The sequence below is a fragment of the Felis catus genome, chromosome E1, assembly GCF_018350175.1.
Source record: "Felis catus isolate Fca126 chromosome E1, F.catus_Fca126_mat1.0, whole genome shotgun sequence".
NCBI lineage: Eukaryota > Metazoa > Chordata > Mammalia > Carnivora > Felidae > Felis > Felis catus.
In genome coordinates this window covers 15532975-15554665 of record NC_058381.1, presented here as the reverse complement: position 1 = coordinate 15554665, position 21691 = coordinate 15532975, and the positions used below count along the sequence as shown (strand labels likewise).

At 53.8% G+C, this 21691-nt stretch overlaps 1 protein-coding gene and 1 long non-coding RNA gene across 2 annotated transcripts in view; one reads left to right on the top strand and one right to left on the bottom strand.

The window, feature by feature from the left end:
• The window catches only part of RPH3AL (rabphilin 3A like (without C2 domains)), a 148272-nt gene extending 127765 nt beyond the window's left edge, over positions 1-20507 (top strand). The window contains 4 exon segments of the mRNA XM_023244657.2: positions 14460-14573; positions 16325-16440; positions 16442-16471; positions 19291-20507. Coding sequence (XP_023100425.2) covers positions 14460-14573; positions 16325-16440; positions 16442-16471; positions 19291-19632 — 602 coding nt within the window. The 3' untranslated portion in view covers positions 19633-20507.
• LOC123381823 lies at positions 3145-6908 on the bottom strand. The gene is made up of 3 exons (XR_006589271.1): positions 6729-6908; positions 6314-6417; positions 3145-3444 (listed from the first exon to the last, which is right to left on the bottom strand). It is a non-coding gene; the product is annotated as an uncharacterized LOC123381823 (long non-coding RNA).
• Positions 20508-21691: the final 1184 nt, after the last annotated feature.

Here is a 21691-nt window from a genome sequence, read left to right as displayed (position 1 = left end):
GGGTTCTTGGGCCTTAATCCCTTTAGAGCCGGGCCCACCTCTTCCGTAGACTTCCTTCCTTTGAGCTGGATTCCCGCCGTGGGGCCAAGTGCAAAGATATTTGCTGGTGGTAGGGGTGGTGGGTGCCATATTAACCTGGCATATCTGGGTAATAAGAGCTTCCTTTTTTTTTTTTTTTTTTTTGCCACATGCTAGAAAATTTAGGGAAGGCACCTGTAGCTTTGGTTCAGCAGCTCGGTGATGTCAGGACAGATGTCTTTATAATTCTTGCTCTGTCCCTCGTGGTCACAAGATGGTTGCTGCGGTTCTAGCCATTAGTCACTCACTGCAAAGAATGGAAGAAAGGTCAAAGGGAGACTGGGCATTGGATGAGCCTAATTCCGTTTAAGACCTAGACAGAGAGCCGAACTGATCTGACTGAAGTCATTACCTGTGGAAATTATTCTGATAGGATTTTGTGCTTCTCTGCCTCCAATGGCAAGGATCCTTAATATGATGAGGCTTCTTATTTTCTTCAGCCCGCAATGCTCTGACTGAGGCAACATTGCCCTGGGCCTGCTTACTGGTTGGTCTACACCAGCTTGCCCCTCTGGGGCTGAGCCCCTGAAATTGGGGGCCTGGAGCCCTGAGTCTAGAGTCCATGCATTGGTCAAAGGGCTTTCTAGGATATGTGCACTTTTCTCAGATGGGAGCCAGAGAGCTGGGGTTCCTGGGAGACCGACCCCCGGATTGGTAAGGCTTTGCTTACCTGCCTCTGCCTGGGAGCCTGGGGCTGGGAAGGTGGGAGGGCACCCCTTGTGTGAAGCCTTCATCACTGCCCTGTGGCCTGGCCAGACTCTGGAGGACTTTTCATATTTCATTTCCACCCTAGTCACCATAAAGCCTTACCCACGGGGTATAAACAGCCATTTCCTCCAGACTCCATCCCCCCCAGAGATGGTGAAGAAACCTTGATGGGCCAAAAGGCCCCTGGCTGAGGCACCAGCAGACCTCTACAGCTCCCTTGGCTGTGAGGCAAGTTCACTTTCCCATCTCCGCTGAGGCCAGGGTCACCGTCCCTCTCCAGGGTCCTCCTACCTCCAGCCCCCTGGCATCCCCTACGAACAGAGCACAAGCTTCCTAGATGGATTTGAACAGATTTACACACAGGTTGACTTCAAGGTCTGTTCCAGAAAAGTACTTCAAGGTTTTGGATTTGTTCCGGTTGGACAGTTGTGAGAAAAACAGAGGGGTTTCATTGCTACTTCATTGGTTCACTAAATTTTAAACGATTTTGAAAAAAATCCTCAACTGTGGTTCCGTTGGCAGTCTAGCGAAAGCAAGCTTCAGGATTGTTTGGGTTGAGCAGTCTGGTTCAGATCAGGCTACACGTGTTTACCCTGGGCCACCCTTCCGGAATGACCCCGGCTGACCCGCCCGTGCCGCCACGTCCAGTATACTGGGTGCTGTGTTGGCCACAGCCAGAGTTCTGTGGCTCACGGTCGTTATCTCATCTGATGCTCAGACAGCCTGTGGGGCAGCTGTGGACGGCAAAAGTGGTTCTTCGTGATGGACGATCCGACCTATATAGGCTGCAGCCCAGAGGCGTCTGAGTCCCAGCCCATCCCCCTCCCCTCTGAGTTCAACACAGAATAAACCGTTGCCCAAATCACCACACATGCACCAGCTGTCCCCTTTCAGACTTGGCGAGAGGATTTTGGTCGCCAGGAACAGAGACCACCACCAAAGGCAGCCCCTGTACAGGCATAGCCACCAGGCTGCTGGGAAGGTCTGTCTCCCAGAAGCAGGGAAGGAGACAAGGCTTGCAAGACCTGTGAGGTGGAGGAGTGTGGCAGCGGCTATTTCTCCTTCTCAGGGAGCTCTTGGATCAGCTGCGTCCCCTAGCCTCACACCTGCGCGCCCTTCCTCTGGCCCCGCTCTCAGGACCCCGCATCCACACTCAGCGCGGAGGTGATTGGCCCGACTCATTCCTACCTGGGCTGTCCCTTTTGCACCTAGCCTGTATCCCATTAGATATAATAGGTGGCGTGGCTAGCTAGGACTGCCCTCCCGCAAAGCAGAGCTGGGACAGAGCAGGGGGTTTGTCCCTTGCTCAGGAGCCACTGAACCCCAGAATGGGGGGTGTTTTGTGTCTGACATGGTAGCAAGTTCCCTGTCACCGGGAGCATTCAAGCAGAGGCTGGATATTATAGTAGAGCATATTGGATACTTTCTATTATAGAGGATACTGTGCTTCAGAAACTGGGGGAAACTCACTAGGGGCTCGTTACTGTGTGTGCAGAATCTGCCCCCATATTGTGACCGGGGCTGGGGAGATGGGGATGCATTCTACGGCCCAAGGTCAAGAAATCCACATGACCCTCCAAAGCGTTGAACCAGAGACCTCTGTCTCGTTAGTGCGGAGCTGCAGCCGACGGAGCTAATAAGCAGTTCCGTGGCAGCCGTTTTTCCATCAAACGCATATGCTGTTTCCTGACTTCTTAACGCAGCGTGCTATTTATACCAGTAGATCCATTCATTCTTAATGAGCCACGGTTGTGGATTGTAAAATGTTTTATTTTCATACAGGATTGCTCACTGCCCAGAGCCAGCTGTTGCTATGCCACCTTCCTTCTTTCCCCGTTCCTAAGAAATTGGCATTTTGGAAGCTCCTCAGAGCGCTCAGCTGCCCTCTCCCACCTCCTGCTCACCCCCCAGTGTTTCCCCAGCAGACTCTGGCCTTGGCATTTCTGTCACGTTGGCCTGGACGTGGTGCGTGAACTCCCTGCAGCCTTCGGAGCAGCTGGGAGTGTGCGCTATGGGCAGAGGGGTCAGGCTGGCTGAGGCATGGAGGAGGCAGAGGACAGCAGAGCAGGAGGGCGTCCGTGTTGGGAAACGGGATGCCATCTGTCCGCCAAGGGTTGGACACGCGCCGGTGTTAGAGGTCGCAAACTGGTCTAGCAGTGACTCGATCTGGCTCCCTGCTTTATGCTCACCGATAACTTTTTTAAACATGGAAAATCCTCATTAAAAAGAACGTGGGGGGCGCCTGGGTGGTTTAGTCGGTTAAGCGTCCAACTTCGGCTCAGGTCACGATCTTATGGCTCGTGAGTTCAAGCCCCACGTGGGGCTCTGTACTGACAGCCCAGAGCCTGGAGCCCGCTTCCGATTCTCTGTCTGCCTGTCTTTCTGTCCCTCCTCCACTCATGCTCTGTCTCACTCTCTCTCTCTCAAAAAAAAAAAAAAGTGAAATTCTGGCTTCTTTTTTGAAAATCAGGAAGTCTGCCAGTACTGCCCCCCCCCTGGAAAAATCGGACAAGCTGAGTCGCAGCCTCCCTTTCACCCTGGCCGCGTGGTCTCTGGTTTGCCACAGTCCCCACCCCTCCCTGTTGTCTCTTGATGCTGTGATCATCACGCTTACAGGGTTATTAAGAAGAAAGTGAAATAGTTCTGGTTTCCACATCCCTATGAAAAGAGAGAGAATAGGACTTAGACCAACAGGAACATCTGTTGCAAGAAAAGTGAGCATACCTCTCTGTGGAAATCAATACTCGTATCCAGAAATGTCGTAAATGGAGCAGAGCAAATATCATGTCCGGCTCGCCTCACCCACTGGCCCCTCCAGCTCACCAGTGGAAGACAGAGCCTGAGCGCGTCACATCTGCATGTTCCCACTCCTGACCCTGACCCCAGGCTAGGGACGCCAGTTCCTCTTCCTCTCTGAGCCCTGGTTGCCCCATGAGTGGGATGGAGAGACTAGGGGGCCTGGACAGAGTCTGTTCTCTTCCAGCTTTTACCTTCTAGCTCCAAATCCAAGGGAATGAAACTTTCTGGAGAAATGTCTGGCAGGTGGTGAGCCCCGTTTCAGCACTGGCCCTGGCCCTGCCCCTGCACGCACACGCACGCGTGCACACGAGCCGGGAAGGACTGTTTAGAGAGGAGGGTGGGAGAAGCCGTCTTCCCAGCACCTGAGAAGGGCACTGTGGGTCCCTCACTGAACCCCTTGACTCAGGTCTGCATGGGGTTGGTCTGCTGTTCGGGTCCAGGAAATAAGTAAACCAGAAAGAGGCACAGACAGTGCTGTCTGGGGCTTCCACCAGCCATTGGGGGAACTGAATGCCATCCTTCTCCGAAGGCAGGAGAAGGCAGTGGGGAGGGTGCCAAGTTGCCCGAGCCCATGTGGGCCCCACTGGGGCAGACACCCAACAGCCAGCCAGTCGTTGGGCTTCCCACGTGGCCGCCATCGCTCCGTGCTCTGAGGGCCTGGGTACCGTCTGCCCGTAGGTCTGTGCAGGTGAAAGAGGCATGCGTTGGGCCTCAGTGGCGAGTGGCCAAATAAAACCAGCAACTATTGTAGCCGCGTGGATTGCATGGTTGCTCACTGCAGGCTGTGCTGGGTGCCGTGCATTCCTCTGACACAGGGGGGCGGGGGTGGGGGGCTGGACTGCTGTCCCATTTTATAGTAGGGCACGGAGAGGTCAAATAACTTGCATCATAACCTCGGTGTGGGCAGAAAGATCCCCTCGGCCTTCGGGAAACTCTGCCCTTTCCCAGGGAAGTGGAGACCTGGCCACCTCTTATGTGGCTGTGTTTTGAAAGAGAAGCCCACGCATACTAATTTGTCTTGACCTTCAGAGCCCTTGGTGAAGCCAAATTCTAGACCAATGCCAGTGTGGGTGAATGGGGGCGGGGCATCCCCAGAACAGAAGCCCTAAGCTTCGGCAAGCTGTGTCGCCCCCACTCCCGCGCCCCACTCCTGCCCCAGCAACCCTCCTGCCTGTCCTGGGCATCCTCATTGGCTTGAGGATTGATTTCCCAAGAGCAGAAGGCCCTCATTAGCCACACCACAGAGGTCAGGGCCGTGGCTGTCGCTTCTCATTTGCCCAAACCCAGTGATGGCCTCAGCTGATCGGGTGATTCCAGCTGTAAGGTGCTGGGGACTCCCAGCCCCCACTCCCATGGCATCCGAGCCGACAGGAAAGCAGGGCCCTGTCCCCCGAGCCAGCCTCTGGCTTCAGCTCGAATGATGTGCGCAGAGCTCCTGCCGCCGTGGGCCAGGCCAGGGCTGGGCTCCACCTCACGCAGTGACGCACACCCTCCCCAGCCGCTCACCTGTCTCACCATATAAACACCTACAACTCAATTCTGCCCACTCTAGATTTCTCAGCCTTTGGGGACCTGGGTAAAGTGAATAACCCTGGTCCCGCCTGCCCTGTCAGACTGTAGTAAAGTCCAAGGGGATAGCATCGCGTCTCCGCTCAGTTCGGAAGCTCTCTCCTGGGGCCGCCTGTCCATCATAGGTCAAGGCCAGCCTCGCAGGCAGGACGAGTTGATTCCTGACTGCTGGTCTGGGAGTCACAACAAAGCTAGGAGAGTCTGTCTGCCCGGATCTCCATACAGGACAACGGGACCAGGCCTCTCCTGCCTCACTTGCCTCTGGGTCCCCCTGGGGCTCAGGTAGACCTGGCAGCCCATCCCCCACACCCAGGCTCTGAGCACAGACCCCATGTCCCTGAGCTTCTGCTCAGGTGAGGGAACCAGAAGGACAAACCCAGAAGCCTAGAAGGCTGGAGCCTGAGAGAATGGGACTGAGAGGCCTGGGGAGAGAGAAAGGGGGAGAGGGAGAGAGAGAGAGAGAGAGAGAGAGAGAGAGAGAGAGAGAGAGAGAGAGATGCAGACCCAGAGACAGACAGACAGACAAAAATGCTCAGAGATGAGACTGGAGAGAGAGAAACTGACAAAAACAGAAAAAGGAAATAAGAGAAAACCCCAAGAAGACCCAGAACACAAAGACATACGACACAGACAAGACGGGGAAAGAAAGATAAGGGAAGCAAAGGCAGACAGAGATTTTTTTAAAACATCGGCAAAAAGGAGGCACAAAGAGACAAAGTAAAGACAAAGGCCCAGCAATCCACAGACAGAAGGAGAGAGAGAGCTGTGGTCAGGGACAGAGCAAAGCCGTACTTTGCATCCCAGCAAAGGCAGGAGATATGCACTCACTTTGTTTCTTCTCTGCCGTAAATCAGCAACACTAACCTGCCGCAGAGAAACAGTACGGACCTCGTGCCCGAGGTGCCTGAGCCTGGAGCCTTTCTTTGAGCCAGCGGGGCTGTCCAGGCCCCAGAGAAACCCACCACTTGGCCTTTGCCCTGCCCGTGGGACACACCAGCCCTAGCGTCTCTGTCTAAATCGTGCCCATTTTTAAATGCCACCTCTTCCGAGATGCCCTCCCTGACTTCCCTTCTCCCTGAACACTGTCTGCCTCCCCTAGAGAGTATCATGTTCTCGCTGGAGGAAGCTGTCCTTATCATCCATCCATCTCCTGTTCTACCTGGAGCTCCTCCAGCAAGGGCAGGACTACAGGATTTCAGTGCTGGCGACCACATCACTATCGATTTGAAGACTCATCTTCATTATCCAGTGCCTCCTGTCTGTCTGTGAATCCAAAGGAGGGAGTTAATGAAAATCAATGGCGAACGAATAAACAAGCACAGGAAACCCTCCACTCCCCAGTGGTCAATTCCCAGCCTGGTCTGGGCCATCCCTGCTGGTGTCCCTGGTGGCAGCTTGGAAAGGAGACGAAGGAAGGAAGGAAGCCCCCTGGGTGTCGCACACTCACCCCGCCCCCTGAGGTTGTCCTGTGATATATCCCCACCTCACAGATGAGGAAATGAAGCTCAGGGTGGTCAGGTCACCGAGATCTCCTGGACTCTGGGGTCCAGGAGGGAGGGAGGCAGGCTCTATACCTCTGTGACTTCACAGGACCCATTCCTATGAGGACAGGCTCCCCAGCCTTGAGGCTCCCTTTCTCCTTGTCCAGGCTCTGACTCTCTGGAGTCCTAGAGGGAGTTTTCCAAACAAAGGAAGAACCTGTTCCTGTGGCCTGGCCTTGGAATTGAAAGAACAGAGTCTGTGTGAACAGGGCATCCCACCCCCCACCCCCACCCCCACCCAGGCCCCGCTCACCCCTTGCCCATGACAACCAGTCTCCGACAGCTCCTCCCCTCATTAGTCTGTCCCTGGCTCCGGCTGAGGCCGCCAGCAGCCCGGCTTGTCCCACTTGAGTGTCCTTCAAGGGGGAGGAGGCTGTGAGGAGGCGCCTGCTCGCTGGAAAGTGCGCCCCTTCTGGAGTTGGCTCGCCACCACCTTGCTGACCACCGGTTGGTTCTGCTGTCTCTGTATGGTGCTGTACCCTCTCCTGGGGGGTGTTTTCAGAAAGCACTCAGCTACTCACTTTGTGCCTGCTTGACTCAAAGCTCAGTGTTGGGGGCTGAGGGAAGGAGTCAGATGCAGATTAAGACGTGGCCCCACCCTCAAGTGTTTCCTGGTACAGGTGGGGAAATCAAGGCAGGCACTTGTAGGAAAAGAAATGCAATGCCAGGCGGTGTCCGAGAGGGGCCAGAAGAGCCGCGCCAGCCGTGGTGGGGAGAGTGAGCAAAGGCCTGTATTCCATCTCTCCTTCTCCGGGGCTGGAAAGACTTTTCCGGTAGAGGCACAATTTAGATGAGTTCCTGGAGGATGAAGTGGAATCTAATTTTTAAAAATATGTACGGTCTCGAATGGCTTTTTTTTTTTAATATTTATTTTTGAGAGAGAAAGAAACAGAGGGCAAGTGGGGAGGGGTAGAGAGAGAGGAAGACACAGAATCTGAAGCAGGCTCCAGGCTCCAAGCTGTCAGCACAGAGCCCGACGCGGGGCTCATACCCGTGAGCCGTGAGATCATGACCTGAGCCGAAGTCAGACGCTTAACCGACTGAGCCACCCAGGCACCTGTATAGCTCTTTAAACTTACAATGCCTTTTGTCCTCCTTGATCTTATTTTTGGGAGTTATTATTGTCTCCATTTTACAAATGAGAAGATTAGAGTTCAGAGGGATGAAGGTCGTTGCCCAGGAGTGTCCAAGGCAGGGCCAGAACTCAACCCTAGATGTCAGGAGTGAACTAGAAGTCTCTCACATTGCAGTGGGCATGTTGGGGAGGGCATGCCTGGAGGGCAGGCCTCCTGAGGGAGCAGAGCCCTTAGGGTGAGGCCAGACTGTGGGGTGCCCTGCCTGCAGGGTGGGGAGGAAAGAACAGAGATCTCAGCAGTAGGTAGGCCTGGGCTCAAATCCCAGCTTAGCCTGCAAAAGGCCCCTGAAGGCATCTAGTGTTCCCAGTGTCCTGTACATCACAACCTAGGATCCTCAGCCCCTTGGAAGAGGCCAGGCCACCCCTGTGAGGTTGGCCGGGGCACTGAATACGGTGACTCTGGAGGCCAGCCCTGCACCAGGTGGTGCGGGCCATGAGTTCAGGATGACCCCCTCAAATAAAAGCTCCTACCATGTTCCAGGCACTGCCTGTGTTACTTTGCTAATGCTCACAGCTCAGAAAAGGACCCATCGGAGCCCATCAGAGTGCATCTCCACCAGCCCGTACCTTCCTCCTGGTACCACCAAACAGAGCCCCAGACTTGGTGGGGTGGGGGTGGGGGGGCATCTCAGGGGGATTTCAGCAGCCTGGCCTTGTTTGCAGGTGAGGCAGCCCTCGCCTGTCCCAGGAGGGACAGTTCTGCGACCGCCCTCTGCAGCCTGGTAGGCTGGGTAAGGCTAATTGGGGATGTCTGTGCGTTCCCCAGGGCCTTAGCATCTTTCCTTTACGTTAAAAAAAATTATTGTGTTTTTAGTAGGCAAAATTTTCCACCATCTGCTTTGCCTTGGCAGAATGTTTGCTGAAAATATCTCTCTTCCTCTCTAATTCCCCGTAGTTTCTGGGGGCTTTGGGAGCCTCCAAGTAGAGCAGCAGCTCACAAGTGCCTCCCAAGCTCACGGGCTGTCCTTGTGCCAGGCAGGCGGGTGTTGTGGCCCAGAAGTCCCATCTCCCCACCTCTCAACCAGAGAGGGACCCTGGGGTCTCTCCCCTGATGATACAGAGCTGATCTGAAGTTGAATCCTAGGATTCAGACCCAGTAGCTGCCTGGGTTGGTCTCTGTGTGATGAAGTCCTGAGAGATGCCCACGGTCACAAGGAAAGGTGGTGGCAGAGAAGAGCCAGGAGCCAGGTGCCCCCACCCAATGCAGTGCTGTGAGGTCAAGCGGCCAGCATCCTGCCTGTGCCCTGGACCATCCCGGGCAGGGTGGCTTCACAGGACGGCAGCTGCCACACATGTCCTTTGAGGCAATCAGGAAAGACTTTCCAAAAGGAAAGACTTCCCCCACCTCCATGTACCCAAACTCTAAGTTTCCATGGTGACAGTCAAATTGCAAATCCATCTAAGAGTGAGCCAGGAAAAAAAAAAAAAAAAAAAAAAAAAAACCTGGCCTATCCCCAGAGAAGTGGGCATGGCTGGCGCTGGGGCTAGCCACTGCTGAGGACGAGAGCCGAGCAGAGTGGGACAGCCCTTCTGGGGCATGCTGGGAAAATCTCAGGGATGCCAGTTCCCCGAGCAAGTGGTCCGGGGTCTCAGGCCACCGTGGTGGAGGAGGCCCTCCCTCCTCCCTGCCTCCTGGCAGAGCCCAAGTGAATCCATTTGGCGACTCCTCCTCCTTGGGAGACTAGTGGGACAGTCTTCTCTCTGGTGTTTTCCCATCTTCAATCTGAAAAACGAGGCGTGGGCTGAATACAAGCACTCATCGCCAAGCCATCCTAGACTGTCTTTGGGGAATTCGAAGGGAAAAAAATCAGCCTTCAGACACAGTGTTTTGTTGAGGATGGAAGAGCAAGGGCCAAAAGATTTATGAGCCTAAAATCGTCGTTAATAGACCTGGAAGATTTACGATCACAGCTGCTACGCAGCGAGAAGGGTGGCAACGGCAATCGAATGGCAAATTAGCCAAGGTTTGGGTTTTATGGTGACAGTCGGAGGGGGAGGAAGAAGAAAAACTTCATCCCTTGCTGCTGGAGGAATATTTGGGCAAATGGCGTTTGCGTTGGACCCTGTCCAGGGACATTCTCAGCAGTGTCCTTTTGGTGTGTTTCTTTCCTACTGACAGGAAATGCCAAGGCCAGGCGTGGACACTGCTGGCTTCTTTTGGTTTCTTTCTTTCAAGTAAAGTTTATTACGGTGGATTAGAATGGGATCGGGTTTGCACTGCAAAGACCTCTAAGCTGAGGCCTGGCCCCGGCTCAAAATCCCAGATGCGATGAGCAAAGATGCGTCAGCCAAGGGAGACACAGCCTAAGGGAAGGAGTCTTGTCAGCTGGCCGGTTCTCTGCTCTGTGACACCTTCATAAATTCACCTGTCATCTGGAACCATTCCCCCCTTTCCATGGCTGTGGGCATCGGGGGTCCATAAAAGGAGACAAAGAACAAGTCAGTGGACTAACTTGGGAAACATTTAGTTTTTTCTAAACCCTGCACAGCACAGGCACACGGGAACTGCGTAGGGCGTTGCCTCCCGAACTCTGCCTCCAGAGATTGGATGCTTTGGACAAGACATACCCCTCCCCACAAAAGCTGCTCTCTCAATGTACCACGGCATAGTCCTTCTTACAGTTCAGGCTCACTCCGGGACTCATGTGACCCAACACTGTGCACGTATGACAGACGACACACCAGGGAGGAGGGTAAAGAAGTGGGATAAAGAGCTCACCACCATACGTGATCTTGCGGTTCATGGGTTCGAGCCCCACATCGGGCTCTGTGCTGACAGCTCAGAGCCTGGAGCCTGCTTCGGACTCTGTGTCTCCTTCTCTCTCTGCTCCTCCCCCGCTCACGCTCTGCCTCTCTCTGCCTCTCAAAAATGAATAAACATTTTTTTTTTAATTAAAAAAACAAAAAACTCACCACCATAACCTGAGTCCTGGACACCCTTTCCCATCGTCTCCTTTGGAGCTCTCAGTATTTTGTGCCCTTTGTCATCTGTGCATTGGATTGAGGCACTGTTTCAAGATCAGGGAGCCACATGTCCCCCAGGCCCCCGCTGCCCCAGCCCCATGCCCCCTCCCCGCTGGCCCAGAATTATGAAGATCGTGCATATAAAACATCAGAGAGATGGAACGTTCCAGGTCAAGAAGAATGAGATTACCCATAAGCATCTCTGCCAGAGACTTGGGGAAGCCAGTGTGGAGATCAGTCCCCGCTCCCCTCAGGGACTTCCTCTCTGCTCAACAGGCTGCCAGACCCCCTGCCATGGAGGGGCAGAATCCTCCCTGATTCCTTTGCAGCTGCCCCAAGGGAGACAGGGAGGCACAGGGAGCTGCTGGCTGCTTCCTGCCCACTTCCCACTCCCTTTGTCTGGAGACCCGCAGGGTTGGTGTTTAGTCACTTTAGTCAGGCTGACTGAGTCAAAAATACGTAAATGCTTATAAATCCAATGCCCATGAGGTTCGGTCAGTGGAGTCGTGATCAGAGAAACCCAGTCCGGGACCTGCAAAGCAATGGCAGACTCAATTAGGCCATTGCATTTCTCAAATACTATGAAGGGGCGTATGGACCACAGCCCCTCTGAGTTCCCAGCTCCTTCTGAGTCTACGTCACAAAAGCCCAAAGAGCCAAAGTAGAACTCTTTCTTGAAGGCCAGGAGGGAAAGAGAGCAGAAAAAGCAAACTCCTTGAGCAGATAAAGGAAGGAAAAGCTGGGAACCGCCACGTTGACGTCACTCTCGCCCCACCCACATGGGTCAGGCTGTGCAGGAGAAGTTCACCAGCCTCAATCAGGGGTGCACTTTGGCCCCTGCCCTCCAGGAGCCTGGGGGTCCGCTGGGGGAAAGACACACGCACACTGAAAGCCGAGAGTGGCTATACCAAAATGCGTCAGGTATTCAGCAAGTCAGGCGCGGGTGATTGGAGGAGATGGTGTCCAAAAGGAGCCGGGTTGGGGCGCCTGGGTGGCACAGTCGGTTAAGCGTCCGACTTCAGCCAGGTCACGATCTCGCGGTCTGTGAGTTCGAGCCCCGCGTCAGGCTCTGGGCTGACGGCTCAGAGCCTGGAGCCTGCTTCCGATTCTGTGTCTCCCTCTCTCTGCCCCTCCCCCGTTCATGCTCTCTCTCTCTCTCTGTCCCAAAAATAAATAAAAGTCAAAAGGAGCCGGGAGAGGGGTGTCCGGCTGGCGCAGTCAGTAGAACATGTGAGTCTTGATCTCGAGGTTGTGAGTTCGAGCCCCACATTGGGGGTAGAGCTTACTAACTAAATAAATAAACAAAAAGGAGCCAGGAGAAGAGCCATGGGCAGGGCGTTCTGGGCAGCGGGAAGGGAGTAACCGCAGGAGGTACCAACTGGCAGTTTGGTAGGAACTCTGAGAGGTGTGGAGAAGCCTGGGCAAGAGAGCAGATTGTGCAGGATGCAGCTAGAGAAGTAGACAAAGATCAGGAGCATGGGCTTGTGGGTTACAGGGAACGTCTAAAGAGGGACGAGCTAGGATCTGTGTGTTAGCTGGAGCGTTCCCCTCTGAGCAGACGGACGTGCCTGAAGGAGGGGCCCGGGTGGGAAGTTACTGAGGGAGACCAGACCGGAGACCCTGAGGCCCTGAGCTAGGCAGGGGCCGTGACCGATGGCGAGAAGGCCACTGATTGGAGAACCATTTAGGAGGTGAAACTGGCAGAATGTGGCGATGAGGGGGAGAGAAGAGCTCTGCTATGGAAGCTGCGGGGTTGAGAATCTCTTGATTATGGTTGGCCAGCTCCATCCCTCTGGTTGCCGAATTCTGTGACCCGTGACCCGCTTTGCTGAAAGGTGACCCAGGCTGAAGGCACAGAGGCTTTCCAGAAGGCCGTAGATCTGGCTAGAAGCTACATGGCTTAGGTTCTGCCGCTGCTGCCCCGCCCCTGTGCCCACTCTGGGTTTCCCTGCGTGACCAGGGTGGTCTTCCTGCGGGCTCTTGGTACCACCTCAGGATCCCCCTCTGCAAGTTGCTCCTCAAGCAGCCCAGCTGGTCAGACACAACCTATGAGCCACCGTTGGCATAGACTGGTTTTATTTCTAGTCCCGTGTCCCGCCAGACAAGTCTCAATGGCACGGGGCTGATTGGCAGATAATGCTGTCTAGGCACCTGGCATAGTGCCGGGCAGAAGGCGCCCAGCCCCTCCAACCCTCCCTCTGGAACCAGGTGTCTTGTACTCTCTGGCCAGGCACACTGACTCTTTAATGTTTATTTATTTTTGACCGGGGCGGGGGGGAAAGGGGGGAGGGGCAGAGTGAGGGAGACACAGAATCCGAAGCAGGCTCCGGGCTCTGAGCTGTCAGCACAGAGCCCGACCCTGGGCTCGAACTCTGCACGGCGAGATCATGACCTGAGCTGAAGTCGGACATTCAACCGACTGAGCCACCCAGGCGCCCCAAGGCACACTGACTCTTGCCCCATCCACAGAGTCTGTGGATGAGCTACTTACCTGTGAGAGCTACTTACCTGTGATCCCAAACCTTTCTGTGCTGTTGTACTTGGTATTAGAATTACATCATTTAATTAAGTGTTACATAAACTGATGAAAAGAGCCAGAAAAGACAGTCATTTCATTAAAACCAGGACTTTGGAAAGTCTTGATAGAAACTACTTGCTTAAAAAAGCTATTGAATCAGGTGTGGGCAGGACGACTGTAAAAGGCAGGAGAAAGAAATGGAAAAAACAGGGACGGATTCTGCACTCCTCCTGCTTTGCCAGCGTCTTTAAGCTGTGCTCCAGTTTAAAGAAACTGAACCCGGGGATCACAGTGCAGTATGGATGCAGCTTAGACATGGAAGATTGTGTGGGCCCCTCTCAAAGAAGCACCCACCCCTACATCAAAACATTGGCGGATGGACGTACGTTTCTGTGCTTAAAATGAAAATGGAGGGGTGCCCGGGGGGCTCAGTCGCTTAAGCGTCTGACTCTTGATTTCGGCTCAGGTCACGATCTGGCAGTTCGTGGGATCGAGTCCTGCATCAGGCTCTACACTGGCAGCGCATAGCCTGCTTGGGATTCTCGCCCTCTCCTCTCTTTCTACCCTGTGTGCATGTGCACACGCTCTCTCAAAATCAACTTAAAAAAAATTAAAATAGAATGTTCAGCCTCTGAATATATCCTGTATTGTGACTCCCACTGTGGATTAACCAGCCAAATATGGTCCCATTTAGTCCAGAAAAGATTTCTACCACAGTAGGTGTCCGCCATGAGAGCTCCCTCTCCTCCCCTCTCCTGGGACTCCAATCCCATCAGCCTGGCTCCCTTCTGCACTCACAGGGCCCCAGTGCGAGTTACTGGATGAACTGGGATGAGAGCCGAGGCCTGCTGACTTCCAGTTCATTTCTTCCAGTAAAGTCAGAGTGGTCACAAACACAGGGTGTGGAGCCAGCCTGCTAGGGAACTAATCCCAGCTCTCCCACTTACTGCCTTGAGCGAGGGCCTCGGTTTCCTCACATGTGAAACGAAGGTAACCCTGTCTTCCAGGGGTTGTCGTGAAGCATCCGTGAGTAGGCATATGCGAAAGTGCCGGCAGAGGGGAGGCCTGCCCTGGCCCCTCCAGCCTGCATGCCTGCTGGTAGTGACCAGCAGCGGTAACCTCCTATGCTGGTGTCTGTTCTTTCCAGTGGTTTCCAGTGACAGTGACAGTGACTCGGATCTCAGCTCCTCCAGCCTGGAGGACAGACTCCTTCCGACTGGCGCGAGGGCCCCCAAAGGTGACAAACCCCAGAGGGACTCAGGTAAGCATAGCCAGTACACTGCTCGTTTCCAAAGCCCCGGGTGCAAGTGGCTTCGCTGCTTCCTCGGGCTGTGGCTCCCCAGCAGGTGTCTAGGGAGTTGTTCTAGATCAGGGAGGAGAAGTGGGCCTGGGGGCTGGGATGCTTCAAGCTGAAGCGTTAGCACCACTGCAGAGCAGGAGGAAAAAGAGCCCCAGGTGTATGTGCAGGGGCGGGGGAAGGAGGGCGGATCTAGCCAACCTGCCTGCACACCCAGAATTCCTCCCCAAGCTCACTGCAAGCTTTCCCAAGATGAGACGGTGCCTTGTGAGTGATGACGGTTGCAAAAATCAGGTGCGAAGTTCTTTGGGCTCAGCTCTGCCGTGAAACTACAGTGGGGCCCTAAACACATACCTTGACCTTTTGGGCCTGTGTTTCCTTCTTTTTATTTTTTTCTTGAAGTTTATTTATTCTGAGAGAGAGAGAGCACAGGGCGGGGGGCGGGGGGGGGGGGGGGGGGGGGGGGGGGGGCGAGGGAGAGAATCCCAAACAGGCTCCACCCTGTCAGCTCAGAGCCAGATACGGGGCTCGAACTCACAAACCATGAGATCATGACCTGACCCAAAGTCAAGAGCCAGTCTCTTGACTGAGCCATCCAGGTGCCCCCTCTGTTTCCATCTATTTAGCAGGTGGTCCCCAAAATTTCTCCTGAGTTTAACATCTTGGAGCTCTCCTCTGTGACCTTGTCGTGTGAAAGAGCCTTAACGGCGTCTTGAGGCTGGTGCAGAGAAGGCCTCGGGCATATTTTTCTTTCCTTTAAACACATAAAAGGCCTTCTGGGGACCAACGTCATTCAGAGTTACTCCAGAGATTAGAAGTGGGATGTTTGAAGGACATTTCAGGAAGGCTGGTTTTAGGGCATAAGCAAAGAGCTTTATAATAACTGTCCCAAACTGGAATGACATGCCTCTGGTGCTGTCCTGGGGCCAAGGCTGGGTGATCCGCCAGGGCTGATAGGGAAGGAACTCCCGGTGGGGACAGCAGTTCAGGCTAGATCAGAGATGGCAGGTGCCTGGCACACGCACTTCTACTCCCACGCCTGTGCCCATGGCAGACCTTACTAGTGGATCATGATACTCTTTCCCACAGAGCCTGACATGGCGTCAGAATCCTCCTTGGCACAGTTATCCGAGTGTTCAGTATCAGTAGGTGGAGGCAGCACAGGAGACCGGTGCTGGACTGGATGATCTCTTAGGCCCCTCAGGCTAAAGATTCTATCTTTTAAAAGTGTGAAGGAGGGGCGCCTGGGTGACTCAGTCGGTTAAGTCGGTAGAGCATGCAACTCTTGATCTCCAGGTCGTGAGTTCAAGCCCCACATTGGGTGTAGAGATTACTGAAAGAGATACATAAACTTAAAAATAACCCCATCGGGTTAACGGAGGTATACGCCCTGCCCCCTCCTCACTCTATGAAGTCAGGAAGTACTCCTCCTTGTTGCCAGTTTTCATGTGGGTGGCTTGTTCCTTACTGAGCTGACCCAAGGGCCCATGCAGTGGCCTTTATATACCCTGGACCATTCAGCACCGGCCAGAAGGTGGGGTCACGCCAGAACGTGACAGGCACATGGGGGCGGCAGGTAAGGGGCTCCGGGCAGACAATCCCATAGATACCCATCACAGTTTCAAATGAGAAGCTTTTACGTCAGCTCCTTATCAGGCTGACATCATCCCGGTCTCAGTTCAAGGTCCAAAGAGCCCACCCGTGGTCTCTTCCAGGCGGCAGCACGGAGTCCCCCAAGATGAGGCCCGCCTGCCAGCCCAGCCACCTCTCGGAGAGCCAGAGAAACCTGGCCAGTGAGACCGGGACTGGTTCTGCAGACCCGCAGCTGGGCACCCCACCCTGGCCAGACCCCAAGGGCCCCGGTGAGTCCCAAGCCGCTCCTTCTAACCCAGCCTCCTCCTCTCCCTCTTCCGCTCCCCGTGGTCCTCCTCCCTCACTCAACCGGCCCAAACTGGAGACTACTACATGACATTTGCAATTCTGTGTTTATTGAGCACCATGCCAGGCACTGGGGGGAACAGAGGTGAGCCAGACCCCACACCTGCCTACAATGAACAGAGAGGGACCCAAAATAAGGACAACCACCCCCTCCCTTCTTAGTAATCATAACAGTGGTTGTTACCATCCACTGCTTTCTACATGTAATCTTTCAAAGCCTTTCCCCATCTCCACAGAGGCCTTAGTAACTCCCATTTCAAGAGCACCTACTGTGTGCCAGGCACCCCAGTCCTCCCCAAGCCCAATTGTGTGCCCAGTGTGGGCAGATGGGAGACAGTCCTTGACCTCCAGAAACCTAGCATGTGGCTGAGGAAGCCGGATCAACTCACCTAAATCAGCCCAGACCTAAATCAGAGGGAGAATTCAGGACCCCTGGAGCTGGCAGCATAGAGCCTAGCCTGCCCTTGCACCCCTAAGGTCCCCTTGCATTCTTTTTTTTTTTTTTTTTTTTTTTTTTTTTTTTTGCACAAGAGCCAGGGAGGGGGCAAAGGGAGAGAGAGAAAATCTTAGGCAGGGTCCATGCTCAATGTGGACCCCAACACGTGCCTCAATCCCGCAAACCTGAACTGAAATCAAGAGGCAGACGCTCAGTCGACTGAGACATCCAGATGCCCCTAAGATTCCCTTGCATTCTCCTGGAGTAGTGGATGGCAGGCTTATTACCCCCATTTGATAGGTGTGGAAACCAAGGGTAAGAACCCAAGCTCCACCCTGCCGTGCCCACTGTCCCTGTCTGGCCAACTAGGGATCATCATGCAATGGGGGGGCGGGGGGGCATGTGGTGAGAGTCCTCAGTTCTGCCCCCGCACCCAGGGTTGCCTGGCTGGCTCAGTCAGTGGAACATGTGACTCTGTCTCGGGGTTGTAAGTCCGAGCCCCACGTTGGATATAGAGATTACTTAAAAAATAAAATCTTGGGGGGGGCGCCTGGGTGGCGCAGTCGGTTAAGCGTCCGACTTCAGCCAGGTCACGATCTCGCAGTCCGGGAGTTCGAGCCCCGCGTCAGGCTCTGGGCTGATGGCTCGGAGCCTGGAGCCTGTTTCCGATTCTGTGTCTCCCTCTCTCTCTGCCCCTCCCCCGTTCATGCTCTGTCTCTCTCTGTCCCAAAAATAAATAAACGTTGAAAAAAAATTTTTTTTAATAATAAAAAAAAAATAAAAAATAAAATAAAATAAAATCTTGGGGCACCTGGGCGACTCAGTCAGTTAAGTGTCCAACTTTGGCTCAGGTCCTGATCTTACAGTTTGTGGGTTCGAGCCTCACATCCGGCTCTGTGCTGACAGCTTGGAGCCTGGAGCCTACTTGGGATTCTGTGTCTCCCTTTCTCCTGCCCCTCCCCTGCTTACGCTCTGTCTCTCTCAAAAAGAAATAAACATTAAAAAAAAATTTTTTTAAGTAAAATCTTTTTAAAAAGGAAAGAAAGAAGCCCCAGCCAGACCTGGCACCTCTGGGTCAGCAGACCTGTGGGCACGCAGTGCGTGTGTGGGTCCGCGGTCCGCGGTTAGCTCCATGCAGGAATCTGCATTTAGGGGTGCGGGAGCCCATGTGCGCTGGCAGCCACCCTCCAGGAAACCTCGTGGAAGCTCCCACCCACTCCCTGTCTCCCCTCCTCCCCTTTCTCCTGCCTTGATGGTGCCAGGAAGCTACAGGGCAGGGCATGTAAGAGAGGTGGCGGGTGGGCGGGTCTCTGGGAGAGGGAGGCCCTGTGGCCGTGGCTGTGGAGTGGACCCTCTCCCCTCCTTCCCGCCTCCTGAAACCCTCCACAGAGGACAGTTTGGAATCAGCCATGTTTTAGTCCTAGCCCTGCCGCTCCCAGACATGTGAACTTGGACAGACCATAAAATTCAACCATATGAAATTGCATTTTTATAGATGAGAAAGAGCCAGATATCGGCAATCATGTGACTCAACCTAATATTTGATCTCTCTGTACCCAATTCCATTATTGCTACGGGGGGGACCCCCCCGCGTTCCTCATGGGGTTGCAGGGAGGGTGAAATGCAGTGTCCGTGTGGAGTGCCTGCCCTAAGTAGGTCTTTGGCACAAACCTAGCAATGGAGGCCATGTGGCCCAGAGCGTAGAGAGCCTCCAGGGCTTATGATACAACCCAACGAGGATTGGTCTACAGGGAAGTTTTGGGGTTTTTTGTTTTTTTGGTTTTTTGAGAGAGCACAGTCGGGGGAGGGGCAGAGAGAAGGGGACAGAGGATCTGATGTGGGCTCTGCGCTGACAGCTGTGAGCCCAGTGTGGGGCTTAAACTCACGAACTGTGAGATCGTGACCTGAGCCGAAGTCGGATGCTCAACCGACTAAACCACCCCAGACGCCCCGACAGAGAAGCTTTATATTGCCGTGCCCATTTGCTCTTTCTGGCATCTAAGATCACCTGTGTTGATTACCCTGGGTGTCGATGGACACACTGAAGCACAGGGAGTAGATGATTTGCCAGCAACGATGCAATGAAACGGAGCAAAGCTCTGGCCGGGGCACCAGCCCCCAGTCCTCCCTGGTAGATACCTGTTTAGTTTCAGAAACGGAAGCTGCTTCAGGTGTGGGGTCACTCCAGCAAGGAGCCTTTCTTCCCTGCGGTCACCTCCATCTCATTCCCAAAGGTCAAGCTGTCACTGGGGATGGACTCCGCCTCCACTTACCCTATAGCGGCCTTTTTTTTCCTCTCCCCTAAAGGCAAAAGGCACACCTGGGCGAGTCCCCGCTGCTGACATGACCTCTGAAGTTCCTCTCTGTCTGCCCTGGCAGAGGCGTGATTGGTGCGCGGAGCAGACTTTCCAGTGGAAGAGTTTGAGAGCGAGAGAAAGCTGGAAGGGTCCCCAGACCCCTCCTGGCTCCTTCCTGACCAGTCTCGGAGCCCTCAGCTGGCCAGCCCTGTTGGATATGACCTCTGACTCAACAAACCAGTGTTTGTGGGGCTGGGTCTGCTTCCCCCCTCACTCAGTGCCTTTCTGCACCCTTCTCTCCTGGGAGCCCTCCTCACCCACCCCCATCCCCCAGCCATTCCACTCACCGTGACCTTTATTTATTGTCCTTTGCCTGCACCCTCCCTCGGCCTACCTCCATGTTCATTTTAAGTTTGTTCTTGTGTTGGGGTGCATGGGCCTTCATGCCTTCCCTCGTGCACTGCGGCTTTGGAGGGCACTGGGCTGGGCTTTCTCCATATTTGTATTAATGGAAGCAGAGTCCAACCCTAAACGTTGCCCTTCAGAGCTGAGCTTGGCCCCTAGAGACGAGCAGTGGGTCCAGAGAGTGTGGGATGAGAGGCTTGCCCACCCTCCCTTTGCCTGTGACTCTGAAAGGTGGGAGCAACATCCTCCCTTCATTCGGGGCTGGCCCAGACACTATGGTTAAAACCTGGTTCTTGCTTAGGTTTCCTGGAACCCTCTGTTGGCCTCCCCAAGTCTTGCTCAGCCTCTCTCCAGCTGGTGGAGCTGGGAAGGGTATTCCGGTGGATACTGTGAATTCACTCACTGAAGACCAGCCTTCAGCGGAGTCCCCAGCTGGGGTGCGAGGCTCCCCTGAGCCTTTAATTCACTTCTCTTCAGTAGGTTTAGTTTGGCATGAAAAATAAGTAATTCAGAGTGTGAGCAACTGCTTCTGGAAAACCCTTCCCTGAAGACAGAAAGAGATTGAGTGAGAGAGAGAGAGAGAGAGAGAGAGAGTGTGTGTGTGTGTGTGTGTGTGTGCGTGTGCATGCGTGTGTCGGCTTCTCTCATCCTTCCTGCCACTCTCCCACTGGCCCCCATACCTAGTTCTGGAAGGGCCTTCTCTCTGGGCTCTCAGGCCCCCACCATTAGCTTTTTTGCCCTTGCTGCTGGCAGACATAAAAAGACTGTTTCCGTGTGACAAATCATGCTTCAGAATTCAATAAAGATTAGAATTTGCACTGAGCCAGTGTGTTGATCAACAGAGCACAGTCGCTTATGTTTCTGAGATGCATCGATCGAGAAATGGATGGAAAGGAACATAGTATGTTGGTCACTGGAGCACTCCCTAAGCCACAGTAAAAGGAATGAGCTAGATCTATGTGTGTTAGGAGAGCTCACAAACCTCACGTTGAATGGAAAAACAAGGCCATTGATGTTTTTAAAAAAAAATTAAGTATACATATAATCAAAATGAGCTGTACAAACTTTTTAAAATTTTTTTTTATTTTAATTTTTATTTGTGAGAGAGGGACAGAGTGTGAGCGGAGGAAGAATGGAGAGAGAGGGAGACACAGAATCCAAAGCAGGTTCCAGGCTCTGAGCTGTCAGCACAGAGCCTGATGTGGGGCTCCAACCTATGAATCACAAGATCATGACCTGAGCAGAAGTCGGACGCTCAACTGACTGAGCCACCCAGGCGCCCTGACTTGTACAAATTTATATGCACATATGTAAAATGGACAAGGACTTGTGGTTAAATACAGTGGACCGAACACATTTGTATTTCCTCTGCCCCCAAAACTCCACCAAAATGACCTAAAGGACTAAAAATGGCATAGATTGCAAAGCCAAAAAGGAGAGGAGAGGGATGGCAGCCGGTGAGAGGTCTGCAGACTTTGGAAGATGGAAGAGTATGACTGTGGAGTGCCAGCTTCCCAGCTCCCCCAGATGTCTACAAGGGAGAAAGCCAACCATGAATAAGCCCCATTTGCTTTGCAGAGTCCCCCAGAGGCTCAGAACTTGGAGGGACCAGGCGTCCCTCAGGTGGAAGTTGGGATGCATATGAAAATAGTATTGGTTGGAAGAAGCTAGACCGCCAGGTTCCTTCTCCCAGCCTATGTGGTCCTTCCCTGACCCTGGTAGAAGAGGGGTTTACTGCGGGCCAAGATTGAACTAGAAAGATTTGGGACCAGGGGGCCCAAGCCCAGCCAAAGGCTGGAGTGAGACAGCAACGAATGGAGAGATCCACAGTCCCCTTCCCTAACTAACAGCTGTTTTTTTCTCCATCCACCCACCCTGAAGGCAAGATGTGATTGAATTCATCACTGGGAAAGTCACTAAAGAGAAAAGATGGACAGATCCTAATGTTGGCGATCTCCCATCCTCTTCCCAGTCACCACCGGGAGGCCCCTGTCCACAGGCACCAC